The sequence below is a fragment of the Pelophylax lessonae genome, assembly GCF_965119305.1.
Source record: "Pelophylax lessonae genome assembly, chromosome: 4".
NCBI classification, from domain to species: Eukaryota; Metazoa; Chordata; class Amphibia; order Anura; family Ranidae; genus Pelophylax; species Pelophylax lessonae.
The window spans coordinates 404,341,235-404,364,656 of NC_138771.1; the positions used below are offsets into that span (position 1 = coordinate 404,341,235).

General features: G+C 45.0%; 1 protein-coding gene across 1 annotated transcript in view; it reads left to right on the forward strand.

The window, feature by feature from the left end:
* Positions 1-10,760: 10,760 nt before the first annotated feature.
* The window catches only part of CAMLG (calcium modulating ligand), a 66,918-nt gene continuing 54,256 nt past the window's right edge, over positions 10,761-23,422 (forward strand). The window contains exon 1 of the mRNA XM_082252704.1: positions 10,761-11,021. Within this exon, the coding sequence (XP_082108830.1) occupies positions 10,829-11,021 (193 nt within the window). The 5' untranslated portion in view covers positions 10,761-10,828. The remainder of the gene's footprint in view (positions 11,022-23,422) is intronic.

Sequence of the window (23,422 nt, forward strand, 5' to 3'; positions counted from 1 at the left end):
TGGTCTTACCTCCGCTCCGGGATCGCAGTACTGGGATACCTGGACAATCATCTTCTGCGAGCAGAGTCTCCGACTGCTCTGATGGATAACTTGGAAATTACTCTGCAGGAGTTCGGTTGGATTCTGAACCTTGATAAGTCTGCTCTGGTTCCGTCCACGAGACTGGACTATCTGGGTCCGGTGGAAAAACTCCAGAAATTGCAGAAGGGCAATAAAGCTTCTGTTGTCCAGCAGATGGTCATCCTCCGGGCTTGCATGCGGGTGCTTGGCCTGAAACCTTGCAGACACCAGGGGTGAGAACCATTCATTTGATGTCTTGTAGATATAAGAATGTTATAAGTGTCTGTACTATTTTGTAATCTATATATAACTGTTTCTCATATGGATCTTTCTGGATCATTAGGATCTGTATTTATATAATAAACTGACAATGTCTCTTATTTATCCTTGGTGTTATCATGTACAAGGCTCTATAGGTCTCCTGAAACATGTTGAGCGGAAACCTCTGTACAAAGGCCATTTGAATCTGTCATGTTTTTTTTTAACTTTGGATATTTTAACCACTTTAAGACCGGAAGGATTTGCCCCCTTCCTGACCAGGCCCTATTTTGTGATTCAGCACTGCGTTACTTTAACAGACAATTGCATGGTCGTGCGACGCTGTACCCAAATAAAATTGGTGGTCTGACCAGAAATCTGGAGAAGGGGAAATTCTTTCTTCCAGTAACCTGGAAGGTGGTGACTACAGATGCCAGTCTCTCCAGCTGGGAGCGGTTCTGGAGGAAGTCACTGTCCAGGGGAAATGGTCTTGGGTGGAGAGCGGTCTCCCCATCAACATTCTGGAAATCTGAGCAGTCAGTTGGGCTTTGAAATACTGGACGCCCAGACTTCAGGGTCACCCTGTCAGGGTGCAATCTGACAATGCCACGGCCGTGGCTTATATCAACCATCAAGGAGGCACAAGGAGTCAGTTAGCCCAAAAAGAGGTGGATAACATCCTATCCTGGGCAGAGAAGTTTGTGCCATGCCTGACAGCAGTTTTTATTCCAGGAATAGAGAACTGGCAGGCACATTTTCTGAACCGTCAACAGATGTTTCCGGGGGAATGATCCCAGAGATTTTTCAATAAATCTGCCTACGCTGAGGGGTCCCAGACGTAGATCTGTTGGCATCCAGGTTCAACAACAAGTTGAAGAGATTTGTGTCCAGGACCAGGGATCCACTCACAGTCGGAGGGGATGCTTTAGTGACTCTTTGGGATTTATGCCTTTCCTCTGATGCAGCTGATACCGCATCTGTTGTGCAGAATCCAGCTAGAGGGGAAACCAATCATCCTGGTAGCTCCGGCATGGCCGAGGAGGGTTTGGTATGCACAAATCCAAAGTTTGGCAGTGACAAAGCCTTGGTTCCTTCCACTGCATCCGGACCTACTCTCTCAAGGTACGATATTCCACCCTGCTGTACGGTCTCTAAATTGGAGGGCTTGGCTATTGAACCCTTCGTCTTGAAGGAGCGGGGTGGATCTGGCCCTGCAGTTTATACCCTGATAAATGTTAGGAAACCAGTCTCTAGAAGCATTTATTACAGGGTCTGGAAATCCTACATTACCTGGTGTGAAGCCAGAAAATGGCATCAGCGCAAATAGATCATCGGGAGAATTCTAGCTTTAATTCAAGCAGGGGTGGATATGAAATTAGCCTTGAGCACTATTAAAGGGCAAATTTCAGCCTTATTGGTATTCTTCCAAGAACCGATGGCTTCCCATTCGCTGGTTCAGACCTTGGTCCGGGGAATGTTACGTTTGCCTCCACCTATGAAGCCACCATTATGTCCTTGGGATTTAAATTTGGTGCCAGCAGTTTTGCAAAAACAGCCTTTTTGAGACCATGGGGCAGGTTCCCCTGGTTCTTCTGACCAAGAAACTGGTCTTTTTGATTGCGATAACTTTGGCTAGAAGGGTATTGGAACTAGCAGCTCTTTCATGTAAAGAGCCATTCTTGATTTTTCATCAAGATATGGTGATTTTACGTCCACACCCAGGTTGGGTGTTGGGTGAACAAGGTGGTGTCCGCCTTTCATTTGAATCAGGACATTATACTACCTTCCTTTTTTTCAGAACCTCACTCAGAGGAGGAAAAGTTATTGGATTCTCTTGATGTTATGTGTGCACTTAAGTTTTACTTGGAGAGATCAGCTCGGATTCGTAAGACCAAGAGCTTGGTTGTGCCACCAAAGGGGCCCAGGAAGGGGTTGGCAGCATCTAAGTCTACGATTTCTCATTGGATTCGCCAGTTTATTACCCAGGCATATGATTTAGAAGGGAAGGTCCCAACTTTTCCTGTAGAAGCACATTCTACCAGAGGAGTAGATCGCCATCAAGCCTCTATGCGTCAGATTTGCGAGGTTGCGACCTGGTCGTCGGTGCATACGTTCAATGGTTTCTATCGAGTAGATGTGGGGACCCAGGAGGAATCTGCATTTGGCCGCAGTGTTCTGCAGGCAGCAGTGTAATCCTTTTTGTGGTCGGATGGGGGTCATTTTTTGGTGTCCCCCTCCCCTCAGATGCAATGCATTGGGACATCCCATATGTTATGATTTATGGCTCTGTGTCCTGTCATGTACAAAAAGAAAAATAGATTTTTTAATACAGACTTACCTGTAAAATCCATTTCTTAAAGTACATCACGGGACACAGAGGTCCCTCCCCTCTTCTATGGGGGCCTTTATTGCTTGCTACAAAACTGAGGTACAGTGCATTGCGAATGTATTCGGCCCCCTTGAACTTTTCAACCTTTTGCCACATTTCAGGCTTCAAACATAAAGATATAAAACTGTAATTTTTTGTGAAGAATCAACAAGTGGGACACAATCATGAAGTGGAACTAAATTTATTGGATATTTCAAACTTTGTTAACAAATAAAAAACTGAAAAATTGGGCGTGCAAAATGATTCAGCCCCTTTACTTTCAGTGCAACAAACTATCTCCAGAAGTTCAGTGAGGATCTCTGAATAATCCAATGTTGGCCTAAATGACTAATGATGATAAATAGAATCTACCTGTGTGTAATCAAGTCTCCATATAAATGCATCTGCACTGTGATAATCTCAGAGGTCCGTTTAAAGCGCAGAGAGCATCATGAAGAACAAGGAACACACCAGGCAGGTCCGAGATACTTTTGTGGAGAAGTTTAAAGCCGAATTTGGATACAAAAAGATTTGCCAAGCTTTAAACATCCCAAGGAGCACTGTGCCAGCGATAATATTGAAATGGAAGGAGTATCAGACCACTGCAAATCTATGAAGACCTGGCCGTCCCTCTAAACTTTCAGCTCATACAAGGAGAAGACTGATCGGAGATGCAGCCAAGAGGCCCATGATCACTCTGGATGAACTGCAGAGATCTACAGCTGAGGTGGGAGACTCTGTCCATAGGACAACAATCAGTCGTATACTGCACAAATCTGGCCTTTATGGGAGAGTGGCAAGAAGAAAGCCATTTCTTAAAGATATCCATAAAAAGTGTCGTTTAAAGTTTGCCACAAGCAGGGGCGGGCTGGGCCAGGGGGCAGGGTGGCAATTTCCCCCTGGGCCAGTCTGATGCCCCCAGAAAAGGCCACTACTGCAGCAGCAGCTCCGCTTTATTGCAGAGTGACCCGGCTGGCCAAGACCTGGTTGTTCTACTGCTAGTCTGTATCTTCTGCACTGGTTGCTAGAATTGCCTGCCGCCCGGCGTCTAGCAACCAGTGACGTCATGTTCTCGAGGAGGAATGCGAGGCAGCATTCAGAGCGGAGGAGCATCTTCCTCCTCCTCCGCACCTAGGGAGCTTCAGCCGAGCACCGATTCTCCTGCCTCACTGACCGGAGTGACTCATTTCCCTCTGCACAAAGTCTGGATTCCCCAACTCCTGTTGGCACACCGACTGTCCTTATCTCTTTTCTGACTGCACCCATCCATCTCCTCCTTCATGTCGTTCCGGACCACTCTGCATTCCTTCCTGGTAAGTTACTTTCACTTATCAGTTCTGCTACATCGTTCATTTAACCCCTCCACCTCACTTCCCCCTCCCTCTACACATCTCTTCTTCCCAAATACTGATACAGTCCTGCAGTAAATCAGACACTACACCAATCCCCCTGCCCCCTCCCCTTCTATTTATCATTTCTGCTGTTGTTGTCTATCTGCTATCTTCTCACATAAAGCAGGATTACACCCATCATGCAGGCTCAGGAGTCAGATCTGGGCATTCCACAGGAGTCCAAATAACCTTTTCCATCCCTGTCCACTTTTCAATTCTTCCAACTGCCCTGCAGCCTAGTGCATTCTATGCAGCCTTTTAAAGTGGTAGCAAAGTCCCCATAAAAATAATACAAAATTCATGTTGCATGTTGACTTCTTAATGCACTGGTGTGCACTGCATACTAGTATATGACAAACCTGCCTGCAAACATGGCTCCCTAGCACTTCCATTTGTCTTCATAAGCTTAAATGGCCAGGCCACGGTGACACCACTCCCATGCATGCACACGGGAGTCACATCACAGCGGCACACAGAGTGGACTGTAAATATGGTCTGAGCTGCGCATGCACAAGTTCAGATCACATTACCACTGACAGGCAAAGGGGGTGGATGGTGGAATCCCCGCTAGGACATTGTATTCTGACAGCAGAACCCTGCGCTGTCAGAATACACTAATCAGGGGCTGCACTGAAAGAAGTTGCATTCAGCAGGCTATACTGCCCATTGAATGCAACAGGTTGGGGCAATAAAACCATGACTCAACCACCTGTTTATACCCCCACCCACCCAATCACAAGTGTAAACAAGGCCTTAGGGCTCACTCACACAGTCAGCTGGGGAGAGGTAAAAGCAAGTGGTTGAGCCATGGTTTTACAACCCCCAAACACCCAGCTGCAATCTCTTAGAGCTGTACACATGGCAAAACTTAAATGGCATAAGACCATGAATGGGCCTGGACCACAACTGCCCTGCAAACACGTGCAGCGCAAAGGGCTGCAGCACAGAGGGTCAGTATTTTTAAGATATTGCCCCCCACTGCCTCTCATACACATTCTTCCAGCCCCCCTTTCTCCCTTAAAGCACCCTAGAGCCCTTAAGTTCCATGTAAACCTCAGAGCACAGCTCCCCTCCTCCTCCTCCATCCCACTGACTTATGCTGGCCATACACGCATAGAATTTCAGCCGAAAATGGTCGTTTCGACATTCGTGCCGTTAGTGAACCCAACTTTACCATCAATTTCAACCATGGGCCCGGCTAATGTTGATGGATCCGAAGCATAAACTTTTACCTTTTCAACTAACATGTATACATGTATGTTCTAATCGAAACAAAAAGAATATTCTACCTTATATATTTTTATCGTTATCAAATGATCACTACGAACATGGAAACGTTCATAAAAAACGAGTTTATTCTATCAGTTAGTGGACAATTTGCATTTAAATGATTAATAATCATTCAATCTGAAAACGGCTGAAATTCTGTGCGTGTAAGCCAGCAATAGATGCCAATCACACTGACATCACAGACACGGTGGCATTCTTTTTTGCAGTGAGACCACTGACACAGGGACTTTTGTTTTTCCAGTAAAACAACTGACACGGGACTTTTTTTTTTTCAGTGAGACCACTGACACAGGGACTTTTTTTTTTCTTTTGGTGACACCACAGACACAGGAACATTTTTTTTTTCTTTGCCACTGTTAGCCCCATACTGTGTTTCTGCACTGAATTTAAACTCTGCATTTCACTGTGGTGTACCATTGCTACTATTTCAGCCACTTTTAGGGGCTGTGACCCCCTAAAAGTGAAGGACTACCGGTCCCAGCATGAACCCCTCATAGCTCAGGATGTGTCACCCTCCACCCCCCCCCCCAAAAAAAGTGAAGGACTCAGGGGTTCATGCTGGGACTTGTAGTCCTTCACTTTTGGGGATGCGACCCCCCAAAAGGGAAGGACTACAGGTCCCAACATGAACCCCTCAGAGCTCAGGATGTGTCACACACCCCCGCTCCCCCAACCAGTGAAGGACTACAGGTCCCACTGTCCCAGCTTAAAAACCCTCAGAGCTGAGGATGTGTTCCCCTGACCCTTCAATTTGGTGGTTCAATGGGCCACTTGACTGGACTTGTTCCTCAAGCCTAAGGCTGCCAGCCCTCCCCTGGCCACAAGCCACCTGGGAGAAACACCAAACATGTGGAAGAAGGTGCTCTGGTCAGATGAAACCAAAATCGAACTTTTCGGCAACAATGTAAAACGTTATGTTTGGCATAAAAGCAACACAGCTCATCACCCTGAACACACCATCCCCACTGTCAAACATGGTGGTGGCAGCATCATGGTTTGGGCCTGCTTTTCTTCAGCAGGGACAGGGAAGATGGTTAAAATTGATGGGAAGATGGATAGAGCCAAATACAGGACCATTCTGGAAGAAAACCTGATGGAGTCTGCAAAAGACCTGAGACTGGGATGGAGATTTGTCTTCCAACAAGACAATGATCCAAAACATAAAGCAAAATCTACAATGGAATGGTTCACAAATAAACATATCCAGGTGTTAGAATGGCCAAGTCAAAGTCCAGACCTGAATTCAATCGAGAATCTCTGGAAAGAACTGAAAACTGCTGTTCACAAACGCTCTCCATCCAACCTCACTGAGCTCGAGCTGTTTTGCAAGGAGGAATGGGCAAAAATTTCAGTCTCTCGATGTGCAAAACTGATACATACCCCAAGCGACTTACAGCTGTAATTGCAGCAAAAGGTGGCGCTACAAAGTATTAACTTAACCACTTACGCCCCGGAAGATTTTATCCCATTCCTGACCAGGGCCTATTTTGCGATTCGGCACTGCGTGACTTTAACGGACAATTGCGCAAACGTTCGACGCTGTACCCAAATGAAATTGACATCCTTTTTTTCCCACAAACAGAGCTTTCTTTTGGTGGTATTTGATCACCTGTGCGATTTTTTGATCATGCGCTATAAACAAAAAAAGAGCGACAATTTTGCAAAAATAACAATATTTTTCACATTTTTTGATATGAAATACCCCCCCCCAAAAAAATTTAAAAATCAACATTTTTTAACATTTTAGGCCAATTTGTTTTCTGCTACATATGTTTGGTAAAAAAAAATTGCAAAAAGCGATGAAACCAAATCGAACTATTTGGCAACAATGTAAAACGTTATGTTTGGCGTAAAAGCAACACAGCTCATCACCCTGAACACACCATCCCCACTGTCAAACATGGTGGTGGCAGCATCATGGTTTGGGCCTGCTTTTCTTCAGCAGGGACAGGGAAGATGGTTAAAATTGATGGGAAGATGGATGGAGCCAAATACAGGACCATTCTGGAAGAAAACCTGATGGAGTCTGCAAAAGACCTGAGACTGGGACGGAGATTTGTCTTCCAACAAGACAATGATCCAAAACATAAAGCAAAATCTACAATGGAATGGTTCACAAATAAACATATCCAGGTGTTAGAATGGCCAAGTCAAAGTCCAGACCTGAATTCAATCGAGAATCTGTGGAAAGAACTGAAAACTGCTGTTCACAAACGCTCTCCATCCAACCTCACTGAGCTCGAGCTGTTTTGCAAGGAGGAATGGGCAAAAATTCTCTCGATGTGCAAAACTGATACATACCCCAAGCGACTTACAGCTGTAATTGCAGCAAAAGGTGGCGCTACAAAGTATTAACTTAACCACTTACGCCCCGGAAGATTATACCCCCTTCCTGACCAGGGCCTATTTTGCGATTCGGCACTGCGTGACTTTAACGGACAATTGCGCAATCGTACGACGCTGTACCCAAATGAAATTGACATCCTTTTTTTTTCCACAAACAGAGCTTTCTTTTGGTGGTATTTGATCACCTGTGCGATTTTTTGATCATGCGCTATAAACAAAAAAAGAGCGACAATTTTGCAAAAATAACAATATTTTTCACATTTTTTGATATGAAATACCCCCCCCCCCCAAAAAATTAAAAATCAACATTTTTTTAACATTTTAGGCCAATTTGTTTTCTGCTACATATGTTTGGTAAAAAAAAATTGCAAAAAGCGTATTTTGATTGGTTTGCGCAAAAGTTATTGCGTTTACCAACTAAGGGAAAGATTTTTGTCATTTCTATTGTTTTTTTTTTAACGAGTAATGGCGGCGATCTGCGATTTTTTTTGCGGGACTGCCACATTGCGGTGGACAGATCGGACCCTTGACTGACATTTTTGACACTTTTGGGGGTACCAGTGACATTACTACAGTAATCAGTGCTATACATATGCACTGTTACTGTAAAAATGACACTGGGAGGGAAGGGGTTAACTTTATTGGAGAGGGAGGGGTTAAGTGTTCCCCTAGGGGCATTCTTCTAACTGTGATTGGATGTGGCTGTGTGTGTAACAGCACAGATCAACGGTCCTACATAGCAGGACCGTATGATCTGTGCTTTTACACAGGGAAGAATGACAGGCAGCTTTGTTTACATTAGCCGCCTGCCTTTCTCCCTCTCCACCCGACGATCGCGAGTGACCGGCGGACATCGGGTTCGCCGGTCACACGCACGGGCTTCTTAGGGTACGAGCGGGGGTGGGAGCGTGCCTCCGGCAACGCGCTTACCCCTGGCGGCACGCGCTCGCCCCCTATTGGCTCCCAGGCTAGTGACGTACCGCAAGTGGTTAAAGGGGCTGAATAATTTTGCATGCCCAATTTTTCAGTTTTTTATTTGTTAAAAAAGTTTGAAATATCCAATAAATTTTGTTCCACTTCATGATTGTGTCCCACTAGTTGAGTCTTCACAAAAAAATTACAGTTTTATATCTTTATGTTTGAAGCCTGAAATGTGGCAAAAGGTCGAAAAGTTCACCTTCACCTGTAAGTGGCTATATAACCCATATGTTCTGATTTATGGCTCTGTGTCCTGTGATGTACTTCAAGAAATTGATTTTTCAGGTAAGTCTGTATTTAAAAATCAATTTTTTTTTCTATATAGAAGGATGCCCAATTAGTATAAAAAGGCGGAATTTGTGTGAGCAAGGAATTTTTTCATGTAGGAATTGCTTGATTTCTTATTCTAAATTTTTCATTGAAAAGTATGGCTGTCATGGTGCTTAGTTTAGTGCTATATTTTATGATTTAATTCGCTTGGCTCGGGCCAAATTGAATTTTTCTAAATAGTAGGATGCCAAATTAGTATAAAAAAAGTGGAATTTGGGTGAGCCAAGATGGTTTTCATATAGGAATAGCTTGGTTTCTTATTCAGAATTTTCCTCTGAAATGCCTGGCTGTCACGGTGCCATACTTAGCAATTTATATCCCTTGGCTGAGGCCAAATTGAACTTTAACTAATAGAGGGATGCCAAATTAGTATGAAACAATTGAAATTTGGGTGAGCCAAGATGGTTTTCATATAGGAATAGCTTGGTTTCTTATTCAGAATTTTCCTCTGAAATGCCTGGCTGTCAGGGTGCCATGTTTGGTGCCAAACTTAACAATTTATATCCCTTGGCTGAGGCCAAATTGAACTTTAACTAAAGCCCCGTACACACGCACAGATTGTCGGCCAAACGATCGGCCGTCTTTGTCCAGTGCTGTCGTGTTGGTTGAAAAGTGCTCAAGACTGCACACGAATTTTGTCGGCCAACAACAACCAACTTCAGAAATGATGTCATGTGATGGTTAACTTTCTGTGTGTTTTTTCTGCTCTGAGCAGTCTTGCTCATCTGTCTTTTGTTGGCCGAAATCTGTACTGACTGACGAACAATCGGCCGTTCTGTTGGCCAACAAAAATTTTATAGCATGCAGACCAGATTTTGTTCGGCCGAAAAGTCGCAGTCGGTTGTCGGAAGCATCATACTAACAAGTCAACAATCGGCCGATCGGACGTTGGCCGAATATTTACGGCCGACAATCAGTACGTAAGTACGGGCCTTTAGGCTCCTTTCACACACTATGTCCGTCAAATGAACTCAGCTTTTCTCAGCGGGGGATCGAGCCGCCGATCCCCCGCTGAGCAGCAGGATGACAGCTGTGTCTCCGTGCTGTGTGCGGAGACACAGCTGTCAGTTCCCCATGCATCTCTATGGGGGAAATCGGATGGGAACGGACCGTCGGTCCGTTCTCATCCGATCCGCTGGACAGATGGAAAATAGGGTTTCCATCTGTCCAGATTTGACGGATCGGGTCAGATGTCAGCAGACATGTCTCCGCTGCCATCCGATGCCCCATAGAGATGCATGGGGGGACCGTTCAGATCCGCCAAAAAAACGAACAGGCGGATCTGAACAGTCCGCCTGTGTGAAAGGGGCCTAATAGAGGGATGCCCAATTATATGAAAACAAGTCACATCTGGGTGAGCCAAGATAGCTTTCATAGAGAAAACAGTATTTATTTCGAATTACCCCATTGAATACATGGCAGTTAGGGAGATAGAATTGTTGCCATATTTCACAGTTTTGTTCTAAACTTTGCAGATAGTAAATAATCACTTCTGTACATAAAGAGCCAACATGAATAGGAAGCTGTGTGACAAGGAGGCTAACTTCTGCATTAGAATAAGAAGCTGTCTGAATAAGCATCATCTTTGGGAACTGGTCCTGTGCATCAGCAAAAATCAAGGAGAGTGGAGACAGACTGGGAAGAGGCAGGAACGTCGCTATACTATATATGACGCAGCTAATATTTTTCTCCAGCTCCCTTCCCACACGTAATTGCCAACCGCAAGATGAAAGCGGCCAGGCGCGGACAGTGATGTCATCAGAGTGAGCCGTCACCGAGCTGACAGACAGAGGAGCTCATTGTGCAGATGATCGCACAGGGTGCAGAGGTGGTCTTAGGCACTAATAACGGTATGGAGGCTCCGGATAGCAGCGGAGACTCGGCTCCAGAGAAGATGTCAGCGTCCCAGCGAAGGGCGGAGATCCGGCGGAGGAAGCTGATGAGTAATTCTGAGGAGAGAATGAACAGGATCATGGGGATACATAAGCCGGCCAGCAGTGGTGAGCGCCTCCTTACATCATTAGAGGCAGCATGACATTTCCTAGTTCTCTCTGCAGCAGCCTCTGATTTGTGTCTAATGACAATCGATATAATACAGGGGGCTCAGTCGTAGCACCAGACTCGCCTTCTGTGGGTGGGTCAAGGACTGGCAGTGATTCAGGGATAGACAGAAGTATGGCAGATATGCCATGCTTGGGGGGGTTCATGCACATGGGGTTTTACCAGGCATGCATATTTTCCTGCCGCTTTCCCATGCCCAGGGAGCTCCATGTACTGTCTGCCATATAAGTATATGCTCTTGTAAATGCTGGCTCTTGTTTGCGTTAAATCGCGCATGCACGTCTTGACGTATTTTCCTAATGCTGCTTATTAGGGATCGACTGATTATCGGCTTTGGGACGGGAGACCCGGGCAACCAGCCTGCACGGCTGCCTGAAGACCCTATCAAAGCCGCATTCGGCTCTGATCGGGTCTCCATGTAAAAACCCGGAAGTGATGTCATGACATCACTTCCGGGTACTCGGCGCCAAATTCAAAAAAATTACAGCATTCAAAACAGCCCAACTTGGCGTTTTGAATGCTTTTAAGTAGGGATCAACAGATTATCGGCACCATCAATATATCGGGGCCGATATGTACTTTCCCCGATATATCGGAATCAGCCCCTGAGGTAACCGATATTGCCGATATTTTGGGAAAGTGCTTGTACCGGAGTGATGCCTGCAGCTATAGGCATCACCCGGTTTCGGCGTCCATAGCCACCGGTCGGCGGCTGTCTTGTCTTGACAACCGATGCGGCTGAGAAGTCATTACAATAAGCGGGAGGGGATGTCCTCCCAATACCCCCCCCCCCCCCCCAAATTTTTTCACCAAAGGTCTGAAATTTTTGTCAAAATGTCTGTATTTTTGTCTCCTAGTGTCTTAAGCCGGTTTTAGTCAAGATAACTGCATTTGGTCTTTAACTACCTCCCACCCGGGCCATAGTACATATACGGCCGGGTGGGAGTCTCGTCCTTCTGAATGGACGTTCCGGAACGTCCTTCAGAAGGAGAGAGATTGCGCCGCCGCGGGCACGCGCAGCGGCGCGATCTCGATGTGCCTGTGTCCCTCGGACACACGGCAACAACATTCGGCAGGAGGGCCCTGTGATTGGCCCTCCTGATCACATGACGGCTGTGTCCAATCACAGCCGTCATGTAATGTAAATAGAGCCGTTGTAACGGCTTCGATCTCTTCTCCTCCTGACAGATCCTGTCAGTGAGGAGAAGATCAGAGGATCGGTGCTGCTGCTGGGGTGATCAGTGAGTATTTCTAATTACTCACTGATCACAGGGGGGGTCTGTGCTGGTAATCAGAACATTGATTACCAGTGCAGCCCTGGGGGGGGAGGGGTGCCACTAAGCCACCAGGGATGCCCACCCATGACCACCAGGGATGCCCACTATGGCCACCAGGGATGGCAAGCAGGGCTCAGAGAGCCCCCCAGTGCCCTCCCTATCAGTGTTGCCCATCAATGGCATCTATCAGTGCTGCCCACCAGTGCCATTATTGCCATCTATCAGTGCCGCCCATTATTGCCCACCAGTGCTGCCTATCAGTGCCCATCAGTGCCCCCCATCAGTGCCGATCATTGCCGCCCAACAGTGCCACTATCAGTGCCCATCAGTGCCGCCAATCAGTGCTGCCTATCAGTGCCCACCAATGCTGCATGTCAGTGCTATCTATCAGTGCCACATATCAGTGCCCATCAGTGCTGCATATCAGTGCCACCCCATCAGTGTCTCCTCATCAGTGCCTGTCAGTGCGGCATCATCAGTGCTCATCAGTGCAGGAAAAAACATATCTATTTACAAAATTTTATAACCTAAACAAGAAACTTTTTTTTTTTTTTTTTTTTTTTTCAAATTTTTCAGTCTTTTTTTATTTGTGCACCAAAAAAGAAAAAAACCTGACGGTGATCAAATACCACCAAAAGAAAGCTCTATTTGTGGGGAAAAAATGACACAAATTTGGTTTAGGTACAGTGTTGCATGACCGTGCAATTGTCATTCAAATTGCAACAGCGCTAAAAGCTGAAAATTGGTCTGGGAAGGAAGGGGGTTTAAGTGCCCAGTATTGAGGTGGTTAATGGTCTGATAAATCTTTTTTAGTCAAAATGACTGTATTTTGGTCTCCTGTCCCATCGGGAGACCCGGGCATCCTACCTTATGGCCGCCGAAGACCCAATCAAAGCCGCATTTGGCTTTGATCGGGTCTCCATGTAAAAAAACTCATGACATCACTTCCGGGTTTTCAGCGCCACATTAAAAAAAAACTGACAGCATTCAAAGCAGCCAAACTTAGCGTTTTGAATGCTTTTCAGTGCCGAGGAGGGGTTTGGGGTCTTTTAGACCCCCAGATCCCTCCACAAGGAGTACCTGGTAAAAAAAAATAAAAAATTTACATGTCTGAAAATATCGGCCGATATCCGATGAACAAAATATCGGTATCGGCATTAAAAAACCGGTATCGGTCGATCACTGCTTTTAAGTGCAGATGAGGAGTTGGGAGTCTTTTAGACCCCCAGATTCCTCCACAAGAGTACCTATCGAAAAAATTTTTTTTTTCTAATGTCTGAAAATATCGGCCGATACCGATATGCGATGACCAAAATAACGGTATCGGCAATAAAAAAACGATATTGATCAATCACTACTGCTTATGCAAAGTTAAAGCGGAGTTCCACCCTGAAAAACATTTTTTAGCTAAAAATACCCCCGGGACAGTCAGGGCTAGTGCATTTCAGCAACAATAGCCTCTGAACTGTCCCCTGTTTCACTTACCTTTTAGAAGAAATACTTACCTTGAAAATGTCTTGTCCAGCGCTGCCATCTCGGGTGTGGGCAGCTGAAGCCGGAGCGTCCTCTTCGGTGACGTCGGAGTCCCAGAATGCCCTGCACCGGCCCTACTCGTCACTTCCCGGGCAGGCGCATCATCCCTGCACAGCTTCTGGGCCTGCACAGGAAGTGACGAGCGGGGCCGGTGCAGGGGCATTGACTCCTGGGAGCGATGATGCTCATCTCCCAGAAGTCAATGCAAGCAGGAAGAGACGGCACAGGCCGCGGCCGCAGAGAGAGTAAGGAAGGTAAGTATATTTTCTTTAAAAACAAGGTAAGTAAATAAAAAAATAATAATTATTTAAACTATCCAATTCTTTTTCAGGTAAAAAAAAGAAAGCGGATGGTTTTTGAGGCCGGAACTCTGCTTTAAATGTTGATGCAACCCAGCAGAGGTGTTTACAAGAGCATGGCTGCACACAGCCTTTCACTTGTATGGTAGGGTTACCACCTCACCTCATCCCTTAAATCCAGGACACATTAATTACACAGGTTCTGAGGCTAATATAATGCACTTACGGCACAGAGTGAGTTTAATTAGCACCTTAACCACTTAAGGACCGCCCCCCGCAGATTTACTGCAGCAGGCTGGCCCTCCTGCACGAACCGATGTAGCTCTACGTCGGACGCGTGCTTGCAGCTAGGGGGCGAGCGCACTCCGCCCCCAACTCGGCAGAGGGGACTCCGATGCACAGGGCGGGCGGCTCCGATTGCTGCCGGCCACCCGCTATTGCTCCCCGCTGAGAGAGGACGGTCAGCTGTTGTAAATACAGCTAACCGTTCTTCTCTCTGGAATGATCACAGAGCTTCTGTGATCCTTCTATATAGGAACACAGGTCTCTGTGATCATTTCACAAGCCCAACCCCCATACAGTTAGAAACACACCCCTAGGCTTAAATTTAACCCCTTGATCACCCACTGTGTTAACCCCTTCCTGGCCAGTGTCATTATTACAGTAAGTGCATATTTTTAGCACTGATTACTGTAGTAATGTCACTGGTCCCCCCAAAAGTGTAAAAAATGTCAGTTAGGGGTCCGATCTGTCCGCCGCAATGTCGCAGTCCCGCTAAAAATCGCAGATCGCCGCCATTACTAGTAAAAAAAAAAAAATAAGACTTAAATATTTCCTGTAGTTAGATGTGATAACTCTTGCGCAAACCAATCAAAATACACTTATTGCTATTTTTTTTTTTTTTTTGTTTACCAAACATATGTAGCAGAAAACAAATTGGCCTAAAATGGTAAAAAAATTTGATTTTTACATTTTTATTTTTTTTTGGGAATGTTGTATAGCAGAATGTGAAAAAAATATATATATTTTTTCCAGAATTGTCACTGTTTTTTGTTTATAGCGCAAAAAAAAAAAAAAAATTGCAGAGGTGATCAAATACCACCAAAAGGAAGCTCTGTTTGTGGGAAAAAAGGACATCAATTTTATGTAGGTACAGTTTTGCATGACCATGCAATTTTCCATTAAAGTAACGCAGTGCCGAATCGCAAAAAATGGCCTGGTCATCAAGGGGGCAAATCCTTCCGGGCCAGAACTGGTTAATCAGCCACAGAACCTGTGTAATTAATGTGTGTCCTGATCTAAAGGGATGAGGTGGTAACCCTATTGTATAGTGGGCTTGTAAGCAGCACATGCAGCTCCCTCCTTCTGAGGGGACCCAAATAGCCTACAGCCCCTGCTGGGGCCCCTTGGCTGCATTGGCTATTTCAGTAAGCACCTAACCCCCCCCCCCCCACCCCCTCAGTCAGTGAGAAGGGGGCAAGGCTGAGTCCTGTGTGTCTCGCAGAGTGGGACTTGGGAGAAAACACACACAAGTGGGAGGGGGGAGAGCCAGGACCACAGGTGGGGGACCTGAGGAGGATTGTGGCTGCTCTGTGCAAAACCACTGCACAGAGCAGGTAAGTATCACGTTTTGTAATTAAAAAAAACTTAAATCTGGTAATTTTAATTTCCCTGGTTCCTACACCTTCAATCAACATGGTAATGCTTCCTTTTTTTTTTTTTTTAAATGAAACATTTTCATTACATACCAGGGTCATAACATTTAAGGCCCCTTTCACACATACGGTCCGTTCAGTTCATCAGTTCAGTCACGTCAAAATGTATCCGTTTTTTATACATCCACTACCAATAAAAAAACGGATGAAAAACGGACCATTTGTCTATTTACATCCGTTTTTCGTGCGATCTGTTTTTTTGACGGATGAAAACGGGCATTCATCCGTTCCAAAAAACGGACATTGACGGAAGCTGATGAAAACGGATGTTAAAGTGGAGTTCCACCCATTTTTGGAACTTTAGATCTTTGTAATCCCCTTTAAAATGGCTTTTACCAATGGAAACTTTTTTTTTTTGCTAGTAAATACCTTAATTTTGGCTTTATTCCTCCTCTCCTCCCTTCCTGGTCCGATCGGCGATGACGTCATTCGGCGATCCGCAGTGTCTGCTGGGATGTATTCTACTTGCAGTAGCTGTATCTGTACTGAGCCGTGCCTGCCCCGCCTCCGCCCCGCCTCCTCTCATTGAATTGCATTGTATGAATGTATTAAGGCTGTTCTCTGCCCAGCCTCCGCCCCGCCTCCTCTCATTGAGTTGTATTGAGAGGAGGCGGGGCGGAGGCTGGGCAGAGAACAGCCTTAATACATTCATACAATGCAATTCAATGAGAGGAGGCGGGGCGGAGGCTGGGCAGAGAACGGCCTTAATACATTCATACAATGCAATTCAATGAGAGGAGGCGGGGCGGAGGCGGGGCAGGCACGGCTCAGTACAGATACAGCTACTGCAAGTAGAATACATCCCAGCAGACACTGCGGATCGCCGAATGACGTCATCGCCGATCGGACCAGGAAGTGAGGAGAGGAGGAATAAAGCCAAAATTAAGGTATTTACTAGCAAAAAAAAAAAAAAAAAGTTTCCATTGGTAAAAGCCATTTTAAAGGGGATTACAAAGATCTATGTATTCCAACCTATTAAAAATGGGTGGAACTCCGCTTTAACTGATGATCATCCGTTGTCATACGTTTTTACTAGGGATGCACCGAAATGAAAATGCAGGATGCCCTTGGCCGAAAACCGAAACCGAAAATGACTTTTTCCCCTAAATAATTTTAAAATAGATAGAACAGGGGCATACACCAAAAACAGGCAGCGACGTACAACTGTCGCTGCCACCCTGTCACAGTATATGTACTGTGACGGGTTGGCAATAGGTTAATTTAATTACCAATGGTATTTGTATTATGCAGCATGAGGGGGTTAATGTATTGTCACTGCTGCATTAGTGACCGACCAGTGGCAGTTAACCCCTTTGTGCTGCATTAGTGCAACCAGTGTTAATTAACACTGATACTGGTTGCACTAATGCAGCACAAAGGGGTTAATTAACTGCCACTGGTCGGTCACTAATGCAGCAGTGACCAGCAGTGACAATACATTAACCCCCTGATGCTGCATAATTAATACTAATACCAATGGTAAGCTGCCTCAGCTATCGCACCCCCTCCCCCCCCCCCCCCCCGCATCAGCCTCAGCATCCCTCTCCTACTCAGCTCCTCCGGTGTCCATTTTTCAAAAGTTCCGCCTCTGGCCGGCCGCCCGCCTCCCGGTGATGTCACTACTACTACGATCTGTACATGAATGAACTGACACACTGGGAGGGAGGGCAGGCGAGCGACCGCTAATAGCTGTCACTATGTGAGCCTTAACTTCTCTTCAATTCCCTGTCAGCGGCACGATGTACATGAATGAACTAACACTCCGGGCGGGGGGAGCAGCCGCTAATAGATATAACTGTGAGCCTTCACTTCCCTGTCAGCAGGACTGTGTGTGAATGAACTGACACCGGGCGGGAGGGCGGGGGGAGCGGCCGCTAATAACTATAATTATGTGAGCCTTCACTTCCCTGTCAGAGGAGATACTCGCATAGTTATAGTTATTAGCGGTCGCTCCCCCTGCCCTCCCACCCGGAGTGTCAGTTCATTCACACACAGTCCCGCTGACAGGGAAGTGAAGGATTACATAGTTATATCTATTAGCGGCTGCTCCCCCGCCCGGAGTGTCAGTTCATGTACATCGTGCCGCTGACAGGGAATTGAAGAGAAGTTAAGGCTCACATAGTGACAGCTATTAGCGGCCGCTCGCCCGCCCTCCCTCCCGCCCGGTCTGTTAGTTCATTAATGCACAGATCGTTAATTTCGGCATTTTTAACCCATTTTCGGCCGAAATGGGATAAGCCCATTTTCGGCCGAAAATTTCGGTGCATCCCTAGTTTTTACATAGAGATGCATCGATGTCCGTTTTTCATCCGTCAATGGATGGATGAAAAACGGACAAACGGACCGTATGTGTGAAAGGGGCCTTAATCGTCTCTCCAATCAAGAAATGAGGAGGGACTAGTGTCAGCTTTAATGCACTTTGTGAGCTATTCAGTGTGGAAGGAAATCAGAGGGAGCTTTTTCTGTACAGGAGAGGAGCCTGCACAACTGTGGAAGACTGAGGGTATATTCACATCAGATGGGGTGGGACCATGTTGGGCAGCTATCCCAGCGCAGTCCCACGTTTTGACAAGGCAAAATGGCTTCCGTTTGGTGAGCTTGGTTCATCCCACTGCATTGCAGTGGTGTGCGCTGAAAAAATACTGTCTTACATAGTAGTTGAGGTTGAATAAAGACAATAGTCCATCCAGTTCAACCTGTGTAGGTGTGTGTGGACGTATTCATTTCCCATACCCCTGAATGTTTTGATCTTGGAGATGTATGTCCAAGAGTCTTTTAAAGTACCCATATTCCCCACAATTACCACCATTTGTGGAAGCAAGTTCAACAATATTATTGCCCTTATGCCCCATACACACGTGCAGATTATCTGCAGACTTTTGTCTGCAGACTTACCTTTTCTATGTAGTGCAAGGGCCAGCCGGATTGCATACAAATTGAAAGTGTTTAGGTTTGACCTCATATTATATGGTTTTGGTAAGTCTGCAGACAAAAGTCTGCAGATAATCTGCACGTGTGTATGGGGCATTACTGTAAAAAACCCTTTGCATAGCCTGAGGTTAAATCGCTTCTCCTCTAATCGCAGTGTATGTCCTTGTGTCCTCTTATGCCCCGTACACACGTGCAGATTATCTGAAGACTTTTGTCTGCAGACTTACCAAAACCATATAATATGAGGTCAAACCTAAACACTTTCAATTTGTATGCAATCCGGCAGGCCCTTGCACTACATAGAAAAGGTAAGTCTGCAGACAAAAGTCTTCAGATAATCTGCACGTGTGTACAGGGCATTACACTCCTTGCGACTGAATATTTTTTTTTTTTCTATGCTGAGTTCACCATTGAGGTATTTGTAAATCGCTGTGTGCAGTACTTTTTTTTTTTTTCTCCATTGCAACACAGTGTGCATCAATCCACTTCCTTGCACCTTGCGGCCGGCAAAATATCTGACTTTGTGATGTTTCAATAAAGTTCATTGGTGAATAGTGCAATGCCCTGATTCCACCAGACTGCACCCACTGTGTTCTAACCCTTCAGCGTGCTGGAGTTTAGCTTTAAAGTTAACCTATGTCTAGATCATGTACATATGCTGAGCAAGCTGTGAAGCCGCTTTAAAACAAGCTGCCATTTATCTCTGTATCTATAAACATTGTGAAGTAATTAATTTTTAAGTTCACAACATAGGGCACTGTTTTTTTTTTTTTTTCCTCTGAGAGCAGCCTGTCAGTTGTCTAATATGAATAAACAGCAGATGTTTCTAAGCTGTTAAAGTATAATTAAAATCTTTTTTTTTTTTTTTTTTAACAAGGAGTGCTTTATTGAGAGAAAACGTGAGTACATAATCAGAAAATGAGAACATACAATCAGCATAGTACAGGTGTCAAGAGAAATACCACAGAATAACAGTAGTACACATCAACCAAGCAAACAGGGTCAGAGGGCAAGAACACATTCAACATAAAATACACAGCAGCTAGTCCAGGACAAAGCCGAAACGGGGGAAAGGTAAGAAAAAGGGGGAGGGGAGGGCAGGGGGGGGGGGCTTGGGAGTCTTTTTTAGTTTTAGATAGACTAAAGATTAAAAAAACAACTGCCAGTTTTTTACTGCTGTCTTTGCCCCTGTTTGGGCTCGTTCACATGGGCATGTGTGTATTTCCTGCATGGAATTCAGGTTCTTGCTGGCGGAACTAACAGAATATCCTGCGAAAATTACCCACCTTGAGTACCCATGATTGGATGCTTATAATTCTTCTAGTGATTTTGCGTGTATATGCATTTACACAAGCAAAATTTCCAGATGTGTATAGCCCCTAACCAAGCTGTGGCCTGCTTTTTTTTTTTTTTTTTTTTTTTTTCTAAACAAGGTGCATGTTTTTATTTGTAGATGTGTGTATGGTCATACTGCTATCCATAGTGCTGCACTTGGATACATGCAAAACTATGCTGTACATATTTATATGTTTTGTGTTTTAAATGCCCCTTTGAATGAGCACTTGGGGAGAGTCCACCCTCTTTATTTGCTCTTTTTACTTTTATCACCGCAATTTATAGAGGAGAAATCTTCCAATGGAGACACTAGTTCTGGTGACAACCAGGGATTCCCTCATTTTCAAGGGATTTCATCTCCCTTTCTATCTTCACTATGGGACAGGAAGTGAAGGGAAATCTCCCACATGGGACACTTTAAAAAAAATAAATAAATAAATAATTGATGATGGTGGTTATAACCTTTTTTTAGACTGTTAAGAAAAAAAATTTCCCATCTTTGTTTTTCTTTAAGCTGGCTATAAGCTTTGCCATCTGATGTCACAATTTTCTTTTGATTTACCACATAATGTAAGCACAAATCTGAACAATCATTTCAGTTAGTATTATTTCAGGCAGCACTTGTACAATCTACTTTAGATTTATCATAAACTATGTAGTACAGTTAGATTGTATGATGTATTGCTAGCTTTGGAAACCAACTCAAACTGGATTTTAGAATCGTTGTGATCTTTGAAAATGAATAACTTCACATTAAGGGCTGGGTCAGCCCTGCACCGAAAAACACATTGTTGGTTCTGGCTGGCATTACCTTGTGCTTTTTTAACCACTTAATGCAAAATCACGTAAATAAACGTCGGCTGACTTTGGGTGGTTGTACCGGGATGATGCCTCTAGCTAGAGGCATCATCCCTGTACCGTTGCTTAGAGCCGGCGGTCGGCTTTCCGGCAGTAATGACCGATGCGGCACGGGAGCCGCACGATCGTTCCCCCGGCGAGCGGGAGGGGACATCCCCTCCCGCCGCCTTCCGCGGCTCTGCCCGGGTCTACTGTCCCACTCGGAGACCCGAGCAACCAGCCGGAGCGTCCGCCGGCTCGATGGAGTCCCGATCTAAGCCGGATGCGGCTTCGATCGGATCTCCGATGACGTAACCCGGAGCTGGCGTCCATGACATCCCATCCGGGTTACTCGGCTGCTAAAGGCGGCAGATTTAAAAAGTGAATGTATTAAAAAATGCAGTTGTTGGCGTTTTGAATACATGGAAGTGTAGTGGAGGGGTCTAGGGTCTTTTAGACCCCGAACCCTCCATAAAGAGTACCTGTGACTTAATATTACTGTCACAAGAGATGTTTACATTGCTTGTGACAGAAATAAAAGTGATCAGATTTTTTTTATTTTTTAAAAAACCTGTGTTAAAATAAAATAGGAGAAGAAAAAAATTTTTAGTCGCCATGAGCTTGCGCAGGAAAGAAAACGTGTACGGAAGTCGCGCTGCAAATAAAAAATCGCTGTTCAAATCACACGTAGGGTGCCAACATGATCGCCAGAGCGTGAGCAATAATTAAAAAAAAAAAAAAAAGAGCTACACTCTTAACTCTAAACTGGTAACTGTTAAAATTTTTTAAAGCGTCGCCTATGGAGATTTTTATTGACCGTAGTTTGTCGCCATTCCGCTGGTGTGCGCAATTTTTAAACCGTAACATGTTGGATATATATTTACTTGCCGTGACATCTTTCACAATATACAAAAAAAATGAGCTAACTTTACTGTTTAGTTTTTTTTAAATGCAGTGAAATATAATTTTCCGTAATTTTTCCAAAAAAATGACGTTTGAAAGACCGCTGCGCAAATACCGCATGACAAAAAATATTGCAATGACCGCCATTTTATGCTCCAGATTCTTTGCTAAATATATATATTATGTTTGGGGATTCTAAGTAGTTTTCTAGCAAAAAATACTGATTATATCTTGTAAACAAAATGTGTCAAAAATGGGCTCGGTCCTTAAGCCCCCGTTCACATTAAAGAAAGGAAAGGAGGCGCAACCACCTAGTGCATTACCCGTGGTACTGTATAAAATTTTTAATAAAAAAATGCCAAATGCATACTCCCGTCACACGTGTGCTGGAACATGTCCCTTAAGATGCGACCTCTAACGCGTTTCGGGAGTCAAGCCCCCTTCAGGGCTCTGAAGAAGGGGGCTTGACTCGATTGACCCCCGAAACGCGTTAGCTGTCGCATCTTAAGGGACATGTTCCAGCACACGTGTGACGGGAATTTGTAACACGATTTTATTTCTGCATGTTTGTGAGTATGCATTTGGCATTTTTTATAAAAAATTTTATACAGTACCACGGGTAATGCACTAGGTGGTTGCGCCTCCTTTCCTTTCTTTCATGTACTCGATTTGGAGTTCCCTGCCTGAGGAGAGCAGCACGCCAGTCTTCCCCTTTGAAGTGAGCGCTTGGTTGAAATATTTGTTTGGAGTATTGCTATCCCCGTTCACATTAGGTCGCTCTGACTTAGGGGGCGACCTGTGAAGTCGCGTGCACCACGACTTCGGCGCGACTTGCACGGACTTCACATAATGGAAGTCTATGCAAGTCGCCTCCAGGTCGCCCCGAAGTAGTACAGGACCCTTTTTCTAAGTCGGAGCGACTTGTGTCGCTCCTATTAGAACCGGTCCTGTACTACATTATGGGAGCGACGGTGCATGACTTGTCAGGCTGACCAAGTCGCCTGACAAGTCGTACCAGTGTGAATGGACACTTAGTGGTTAAAACACAGAGTACTATTTTTTTTTTTTTTTCTTCCTTACCTTTATTAAAATGTCGCAGCGAGACCTTTCATTCATTCATTTCTATGCACGCAGGCAGAAACTGAGCTGCGGTTGACAATTGTTTTCTGTGTGCCCTTATGGAGATCTGGGGAATTGTATTTGCCATCATTAACTCTGTACTGTGCTGGCAGATCCCAGATCAATTGTAGATTCGATTTGAACATTGTCTGTCCTAACAAAGATCTAAAAATTTGTAAGCTGAGCTTCTCAGTTGCATCATGGTAATGAGAGGGAACTCAGCCTGTCCTAATCCATTCTATTGGCACAGACTCACACTGAACTGCGAAATGCTTGCAGTCAGCCCTGGCAGCTCCTCCTAAGAAACATTCTGTTCTATGGTAAGAAGTTTTTTTTTTTTTTTGTATGCTGTGCACATAAGAACACCTAAAGAACATATTGTTTCTATTTA